This window comes from Pelophylax lessonae, assembly GCF_965119305.1.
Source record: "Pelophylax lessonae genome assembly, chromosome: 8".
Classification (NCBI taxonomy): Eukaryota; Metazoa; Chordata; class Amphibia; order Anura; family Ranidae; genus Pelophylax; species Pelophylax lessonae.
Genome location: NC_138775.1, coordinates 130105125 through 130114328, shown reverse-complemented (window position 1 = coordinate 130114328; position 9204 = coordinate 130105125). Strand labels below are relative to the sequence as shown.

General features: G+C 39.2%; 1 protein-coding gene across 1 annotated transcript in view; it reads right to left on the bottom strand.

The window, feature by feature from the left end:
* Positions 1–1654: 1654 nt before the first annotated feature.
* Positions 1655–9204, bottom strand: part of GRIN2B (glutamate ionotropic receptor NMDA type subunit 2B) — a 1006559-nt gene continuing 999009 nt past the window's right edge. Inside the window, exon 14 of the mRNA XM_082265422.1 lies at positions 1655–4013. Coding sequence (XP_082121548.1) covers positions 2250–4013 — 1764 coding nt within the window. The 3' untranslated portion in view covers positions 1655–2249. The remainder of the gene's footprint in view (positions 4014–9204) is intronic.

Here is a 9204-nt window from a genome sequence, read left to right as displayed (position 1 = left end):
TGTTTCTAAGGTGGCTTCAGTAATTTGGCACATAAATTCAGAGTCTCAAGGAATTGGCACATAATAAAAATCTTCTTCACTCCAGGACCAAGCTCTGTCAATTGGCACATGAAGAAAAAATAAATAAAAATGAGCCAGGGATCCTAAAGTATTATGATCCAATAGCTCAGGGAAATGGCACAGGGATACAGAGCCTTCAAACCTATAAAATTGGTGTCTTTGGGTAAGACACACAGCCAAGCCATCTCCCTCTGTGTAACTACAAATTCATTAAAAAGTCTATTGAAAAAAAAACAACCACATATTTACAAAAAAAAATTAATAAAAATAAAATAACAGTGGGCGGTAGGACCCCATCCTGTTTTTCTGATGACCGAAGCGGCACCCTGATTTCTCTCCCTTCACACTTATTGTGATGGAAGGACTAATTGGAGGCTAGGATGGCGCTTCCCATTATCTCCAGCTATAACCATGTGCCGCCTAGAAGAAATTAAGATTAATGCCCTTATGGTCATAGCTCTTGTGCTAGGATACTGCCCTCAGTCACAACACCAACCATACCATGTGCTCACTACACTTTCTAAGCTGTCTTCCGTTGTCCATCCAATAATGATCTGTTTCAGTAAACGTTTATGGAAATACACATACGTGAACATTATATTATAGGCTGACATGCAGAGATTGTTACAGTTAGCCCTCAGTAATATGGATCATTTTACAATGACCAACCGTTATGTGCTTAATGGCAAGAGTGTTTTTCACAATTGTTTGGTGTATTTATTGTAACAAGGATAAAAAAAGGTTATGTATTTATCCATTTAATACTTCTGTTTGATCCGTTTAAAATATAACCTTGCAGCCATTAGAAGTCTTGGATTTTGCTTGGACAAAATTATTGTAAAAAAAAAAATCAGGTGTGAAATGGCAAAACTCACTTACTTGTGGTATATGGTATTTTAATAATATGCTGTTTATGGTGTATGAAAACAAGCTGAGGGAAATGATGAGCCTCAAGAGTGCTATAAAATGCCTTCACTATGAAGGACAACCATAATTCCTAAACCCAGACTGGTACTATCTGTTCCTGAAAAGACAGTGCCACACTAGGAAGCCCTTGGATGCAGATGTGATTTATATAGCCTATTGTCCTGATAATTATATATCTATGTCTAATTTTAAACAGTCTTATGGCTGATATCATAGAACTAATGAAATGAGAACCACAGAATTACAAGTCTTGCACAGCCAACTAAATATAAAAAAAAAATTTTTTTTTAAGATTATACTGCTGGATTTTTGAGTTTACTATTCTATGAATGAATGAAAAGCAAAAAAACCCAACCCTGCTAGTGGAATACTATTTTTCTGGGCATTACAATTAGCTGTAAATATTATTGTGATGTTCCTGAGCAGCAAAAACATTTTTCAGTTCTTTAAAGAACCAACAGATTTTTTTTTTTTTTTTTTTTTTTTTTTACTTTGTGTGTTTGCAAAGTAAATATCTGTGCAGGTTATGGGATCTCTAATGATTAGGTCTGAATGCAAATAAACTGAGTACTGTTTTAAAACAAATGCATGGTTGGAATGTTAAAGTGAGTTGGAGATGGATGGACAAGTGGAGCTATCTCACTTTAGAATTTATGCAGTTATATATTTCCAGCCACCTGTGTATTCAGACAGTCACAACACAAACATACATCATCACTTAAGCCAGGGCAGTTCCCAGTTATCCCTTCAGTTATCATTGGCTCATCCACACAGAATGCCCTAGCTTGCATTCCTACATTGAGAGGATTTTGGAAGCTTCCTATAAGCAGTACCCTCTTTCATTCTAAACTTCCCCTGCACCAGCTATTCTTTTTTCTTTTTCAACTGAACCTTCTGATTCTAAGTCTTTTCCAAGCTCTTCATTCATGGTTTAGGAAGAAAATTCAAGAATGTCTGTACATATTATTTCTCCTCCTTTCCTTACAGCGCTCAGCCCAGGTCTCAGATAAATTAAGACAAACAATAACCCCCCTACCCCTCTTTATTGTCAACTTGGTGCTTCTTCAGGCTATGATATGAACTCCGTATGAATAGAAATACGATATGGCCCCAGGAAGAGAAGAAAATGAAAGGGAATAGAAAAGCTGCAATTCATCCCATACCAACAGCATTCAAGAACACCTGTGTCCTGCTTCATTGTATGAGAATAACATTTGGGAACTGGGAAACACAGAATTTAGGTCCCAGCCCAAATTCCCCTCTCAGACGTCTGACTCAATGCTGGATAACTTCTCATACACATGGCCATTGGTAGAGTTGTTGAAAGATCTGGGGTTCTTATTGTTTGAAACGCAGGCATTGGATTGATTTCCTATACAAATGTCTTTTTGGAAACGTCCAGCGGGACCCGCATGTAAAGCAGTAAGTGATTTACCAGTCCCTCGGAAGTCCGATCTTCCCTTCAAGCCACCAATAGCTGGTTGCCTAAAATAGTAGGGCTTGCTCCCATGCAACAGACATTGATCATCCCCAAAAGTTGGAATAAACGGGTTTTGGGTGACTCGGTCAGGATAAAGTGAACGGCTGAGCTGGTACCCCCCTGGATTATGGCCTGGGCCATGGGACTTGCTTGCAAAGGATGACTCATTAGGCATTTCAAACATATGGGCATATGGACTGCCATCCAAGAAGCGCTCCTTATCTTTCAAGCTGACACTGCGTGGTGCTAAGGTCACGTCTTCTTTCTGAAGGTCCACAAAAGTGTCGTATGAATGCTGCCGATGGAGCTTGCTTCTGTTTCGCTTCTGGGCTTTGCCATTTGATGGGCTCTGTGGATATTTGGAGTTGGCAGGTGGAATGGGCCGAGCATCCAAGTCTTGAAGTGAGTTGTCCTCACTGATGTCATAAAGGTTTCCTGCCTTCTTGCAGACTTCACAGCGGATACAAGCTGGGCGGTTGGTATTCTGCCCTGTGTAATTGTGCACCTTTGAAGGACAGTTTCGGCAAAAGTTAGTTGCAGTTCTGTCCTCCCACTCCATGTTAGAAAGATTTTTCTCCCAAGCATTTCCTCCAGTGCCATGTTTTCTTTCATTCGGCCCATACTCACTTGTATGTTTCTGATGTTGTCTATTAGAACAAGAACCTTCATGTTTAAACTCCTCCCCTCTTTCTTTGTACATATCTGTCAGGTCTACATGTTCCCAGTGGGGGTTGTTTTCCTTGGTTCGGAACTGATCCAAATAAAAATCTCGTAGACCTTCTTTGTCTCTGAAGTAGCGTTTGTGATCAGGAGACCTTGGACGCCGACGGTAGGCCAGTTCTATCTCATCAAATTCCCTTCGAGATTTAGCAGATGCTGGCCTTTTCTTTAGACTATCTTTATATTGCTTCCTCCTTTTTGCATTGCCTTCAATGTTGCCATAAGTGACGGTATGTGTGGATATATCAGAAACATCTGACCTAATTAAGTCATCAGGGGCACCATAACGATCACTTTTAAATGAAAACTTTCCATAAAGGTCACCTATTTGGGATGTTGGGTGTTTAGTCGGCAAACCTATATCTAAAGGAGGTTTCTTGGATAGTGATCGGGGCTGTGTTGTGAAAGGTGCATTTTCACAGTCATACAAACCATCAATAGAACTATTACTTCCTATACTGTGTGGTCTGTGATGGTGAAAATGATCTTGGTAGACATTGCTGTCTTTAAGCTGAAGGTTACCAAAGGTCCTTTCGACTTCAGAAATGTAGTCACTGAATAGATTCTCCTCAGGCTGAAAAGATTTGCAGTCTGAGTGAGTAAAGCTCCGCCGATGTTCAGAGATATCATAAACTGAAGATTCCCGGCGTATGAAGTCTAATGCACTCTGAGGAGACCCATTTACCCCAGAAAGATTAGCCATATTCTTGGCAGTCCGGAGGAGTCGTAGTATATTAGAGTGAGTATTATTCATTGTAGCTGAAGGAGAATTCATTGTAGACTGTCTGTCTTCTATAGGAACTCCGTGAATACAACTGTAAATACCCTAAAGTGAAAGTGAAAAAAAGTTTAGTTTGTAGCATTAATTTATTTACAGTAAACTTTAATGACATCATATAATTATATACAATTTAAAGTCACTGTTTTATAGCTTAATAAATAATTTTGTAAAAAACAGCAAAGAATATTAAAATATCAATAACCTGCAGGACAATGTGGCCTAGTATTGTACTATACATTACTCAAAAAATCTCAAAAATCAGGAGATAGCCTTTTTTGCGAAGCATGGTCAACCGATTTACAAACCACTGAAACAGATGCCCAGTGGACGAGGATTTTTTATGCTGTCCACAAGGGGTCCGTCAATGTCTCCACACAGGAGAATAACTTTAAGCTCCTATCACGATGGTATCGCACACCCTCTCTCCTTCACCGTTGGAACAAGGACATGGATAGCAAATGTTGGCGTTGTCATGAAAATGAAGGGAGTTTGCTTCACATTTGGTGGAACTGCCCCGTTATCCAAGCATTTTGGAAACAAACACATAACATTATTCATGAAATAACGCTCACTTCACTACCATACTCCCCTCTCTCATACCTATTCCATTTACAACCTCACGCCAATAGAAAATACTGCAAATCCTTAAGTATGTTCCTAGTCAATGCAGCTAAGCTATGTATACCAAGACACTGGGGCTCCCCTCAGGTCCCCTCCCTTAAAGACTGGATCATGCAAATTAACAAACTGGCAGAGATGGAAGAGCTCATTGCCATCTCCCATGACTCACTATTCAAATATGCCTCCACCTGGAATCCTTGGAACAAATTCCGAGAATCAAACACGTACATCTCAATTATGAAATGATGACCCTTTTTCCACCTAAAATACAGCAACTTGTAACCCTTTAATCTATTTACTCAAACTTAATAACAACTCCTTACCTTCTTATATTGAATCACTACTCCCATTATTTCAATCCCCCTCCCCCCCTCCCCTCATTCCTCACCTATACCCCTTCTCTACCCTTATCCTTCTCATTACATGGGAGAGGTTGGTGCTGGGAACCAACCTTTCCCCTCTATCGCCTACAACTAACTTCTGCATAATTCAATTATATCATTCAAATAATTGAATTTTTCTCTGAATATGCAACTCTATTATACTTTTCACCTAGCAACTTGATGAAACAAAAAATGCTTCCTCACCCGCACCTTCTGTTAGGTTATGCATACTCATACAAAAATTTTCTAAATTCTGTTATTTGGAAGTGAAATTCTGTTATATGCATTCCTGTTTTTCTTCACTTACACCCTGAATACCGAGAATGTTGATCGGATTGTTCAACTGTTTGTATGATTTACTACCATGTTCTTTGTTTCAATAAATCGTTTTGGAAAAAAAAAAAAAAAAAAAAAATCTCATACAAATATCCACCAATATGCACACGTCCTAGAATCCTTCCTAAAGACTCAAATCTAGCAACAAATTACTGTGTACAGATGTGGAGAGTTCATTTTTTATACAGTATATAACAGAGCTTAATTAAATAATATTCAGACTCTACCATGACTTCTTATGTATACGTCTTGCAATGTAACTGAATCCTTAAAGTATATATGATATATGATATATTGTATTAAATCACAAGGCTAAACTTTTATAGGAATTTCAAAGGGTTCAGGATCAGGGCAGTTAGAAAGTTATAACATGGTATGTGAAGGCTTTTTTTGCAGTGTCTACTTTGCAATTTCTGCATTTGTTTCTTTAATATTTTCCTCAGTAGTCATTTCCATATACTGTTTATAACCTAAAACATAACTTCACAAAAACAGTTGCACAGTATGTTTACCACCGACTAACTGCTAAAACAATTGTAATCTTGCTTGCCCATTCTCCTTACACATGTCTGCTGAAACAGGTGATGTACCTATTTCTTTATCATCCATTGAGGGACACAGGAATATGGGAATTCCTAAATAGATAAACCTGTATAACCCCACCTCTAACATACTTCATAGAAGAATGTACTCTTCTTCGGCTCTGCTGTCAAAATCTAAGTATAATTCTGATAGCCTAGTTTTCTACTACATGGTGCAACATGTCTTCTCAAGGATTCACAGAAGGATAATGCTGCTTCAGTAACCTCTGACCTTTGTCCATACTCCCTCAATGGTTCTAGGGGTGTTTACTCAGTACCCCAGAAGGAACTGACACCTAAATTTATAGATCCAGTGACCCCTATTGTTATAGGGTTGTCCTCAGAGACCTTTTCAGCTATGTTGTGTGAGGCCCAGGCCTCCATCGGATCAACAAGTACCTCCGTAACTTTACCTTTTATTTGTTTGCATTCCTCCTAATCAATGTGGTTTCCAAGGTTACTGGATATTTGTTATGGAACTTTAGGCTGTGGAGTGCTGTGTTCAGGGGAGCTTTCTGTATCCATTCAATTGATTTTTTTCCTAACACACTCTCCCCCAGCACCCAACACCTGACAGTTCACTCCCCCCCCCCCCCGCCGCTTACGGTTACAGGGTTTATCTTTCATGTTGGTAGAACAGTACAGGTCAGCTGAAGAAGAGGAAGATTTCCCTGAAATGTGTCCTGCTGTGACCTGGATCCTCCTCCATTGCCATCAGTGGGGTGGACTTATTTGGAATAAGAACATCAGGCAGCTTTTTAGCGGCTGTGAGGAGTCGGCACTCGGCATATTCTCAGCAGTCTGAACGCTGAGCCATGGACTGAAACTCTCGTGCAGCTTGGGATAGTGCACTGACAGCGGTGCACAGTCTTGTTCTTTGTACTGCTCCTAATGCACCTACCTTTGTGAGTAGGATCTTTCAACATTGTTTTAATAAAGGCTTTCTTATATACTACACTAGAGTGGTTGAACTGTATCCCCCCCCCTCTTAATGGCATTGTATACTGCTTGCAGACAAAACTGAGACTTGATGGTTACAGTAGGGGTTAGAGGAGGATGGGCTTCAATGGGGTTTTTTTGCCAGTGTCCTTACCTCCTGAAGTTGGAGGTATAACCCAACTGTTTTAAAACCCCCGTGTCCCTTAATGGACTTTAAGAAAAATACTTTACAATAATCACAAAAATATTCAATCAGATTGAATGAGTTTATTTGGATGGCCTTATGTATTTTTTTGAACCAGACTAACTGAACTATGTAGCTCATAGGGCAATTAAAATGGCTCCTTACTGGTGTTCAATTGACTGAAACATTATACAGGAAGCAGTAAAGCTGTGTTAGGAATTATTTATTTGTTATTGAGCAGTGTGAAACAAGTGGACAAACCATAAGAGTAGTTATACAAAATTACATATCCTACGGTAGTTTCAACAATATGAAATATTTCAATTCTAAACCATGTACTCAAACATTTGTCAGGAAATTCAGTTTACTCGAGCAGTAGCATTCCATTCTTTTTAGTAAAATGAGTGAATTAAGTCCTGAATTTAGCTGATCAGGGCATGTTCGACCAGTGAAGTCCTACTACCAGAACACACATTGGTCTTTTCCAAGTATTCTGCTCCCTATACACATGTCTTTCTTCCCGGTGTGTCCATGCAAACAAGGAGACGACACCTGCAGCATAAAGAAATTACTAGCTACAGTAGTTTTCACCCTCACAGGGAATGTGCATTTACCTATTAGGGGTAAGTCTGCCAAGTGTGTGAATTAAAGCTCATCCCCAGAAAATGTATATTAAACTCTTAATGGTCAATCTAGAGCATATGTGCATTAACCCATCAGTGATTAGCCTTCAGTTTATGAGCATTTAACCCTCAGTGGCTCATTAACCGTCACTCAGATTGATGTGGATCTATCTGGTTCTCAATCTGTATGGTTTTTTTTATTTCTTTTTTGTTTTTTTCATTGTTTCCTAATGTGTGGAGGCCTTATACAATGCATATTCATCGATCATCCTTACATTACAGTGTACCTCTTTAAATTATTGTTTTGGACAATCCCTTTTGTAACTCTTTTACAAAATGTACAATGAACTGCTCTCTATATACAGATCACCTTACTAAAATATCACAGTGATATTTGTATATTTCAATGTCATTTTTGTAGCAGCTGATCGATCTTTTGTATTGTTATATTTACTTTTTCAATAAAAAGTTTGTAAACTAAAAAAAAAACCCTAAATGGCCAGGATCTAGTCTAGGTTCCCTCATTGGTCCGTTTCACATGTGTGTTAACCCCTTGGCATCTACAATATGCAATGATATTCCCTTGCACAATACGTAAGTTTCCACCCTATTAGCTAGCAGCCATCACTGTGCCTGGTTGTTAGCTATAAATGACAGCTCCTGCCCTCACTCACAATGGTTCCCAATTCCCAATCTGCTAAATTTGGTCTTGAAATTTAGGTATGTATGACTTGGGTTAAACCCTTATGGGCCAGTCTTATCTGGACATTTGTTAACATGTGTCTCCAGCAACCAATCCTTAACACATGCATGTTTGCCCCTCAGTGTCAAATCTCTGTTTTAGGGTAGGAAACCCCTCAATTGACAGTCTCAAAAAAAGTGCAGAAAGTTCTTAGTATTGAGTCTCCAGTGTATTTGTGCTAACACTTCAGTGACCAATTCCCCAGAGTATATGTGGCAACTCTTCATTGACCAGCCTCTGGTACATGTGCACTACAAATCAATCTGCAGTCTCTGGCAGCATTACCCTCTAATAACCAGTCTCCAGATTAGTGTGTTAAATTCAGTGTCTTGTCTTCAGAATATTTGCACTAGACTCTTACTAGGTATAGTCTCCACTAGGTACAGTCTCCAGTCTTTTTCTTCAAAAGAATTGTTTCCTGACCTAAAACTATGATAGTTTAGAAATTACTAATTGAATACCCTGTGGTTGCTCATCTTTAGGCACATTGCTTTAAGTACAGTTAAGGGAGTGACTATGTCCCTGCACCAGGTTCCCCCCACCCTGACCCCATCTTTTCTGTCCAGTAATTTATACGGCATAGCTAAACAAGGAAGAAGCAATGTGCAAGTGTGGCATGCATAGACGCTTCCCCAAGGTGTCCCCTGCTGTTTATCATGTAATTGGAACTCTGCTATGGAGGATCTTCCACAAGGTGGAGGAAGCTCTTGTTGATAGCTTTTATTCATTCCCCTCACCCACCTCTTTTCCCCTGTCTAGATACTCTACTATATAAAACAGTCTTTGCTTTTATTAGCAACACTCATCAGTCATTATGATCTTGGCTC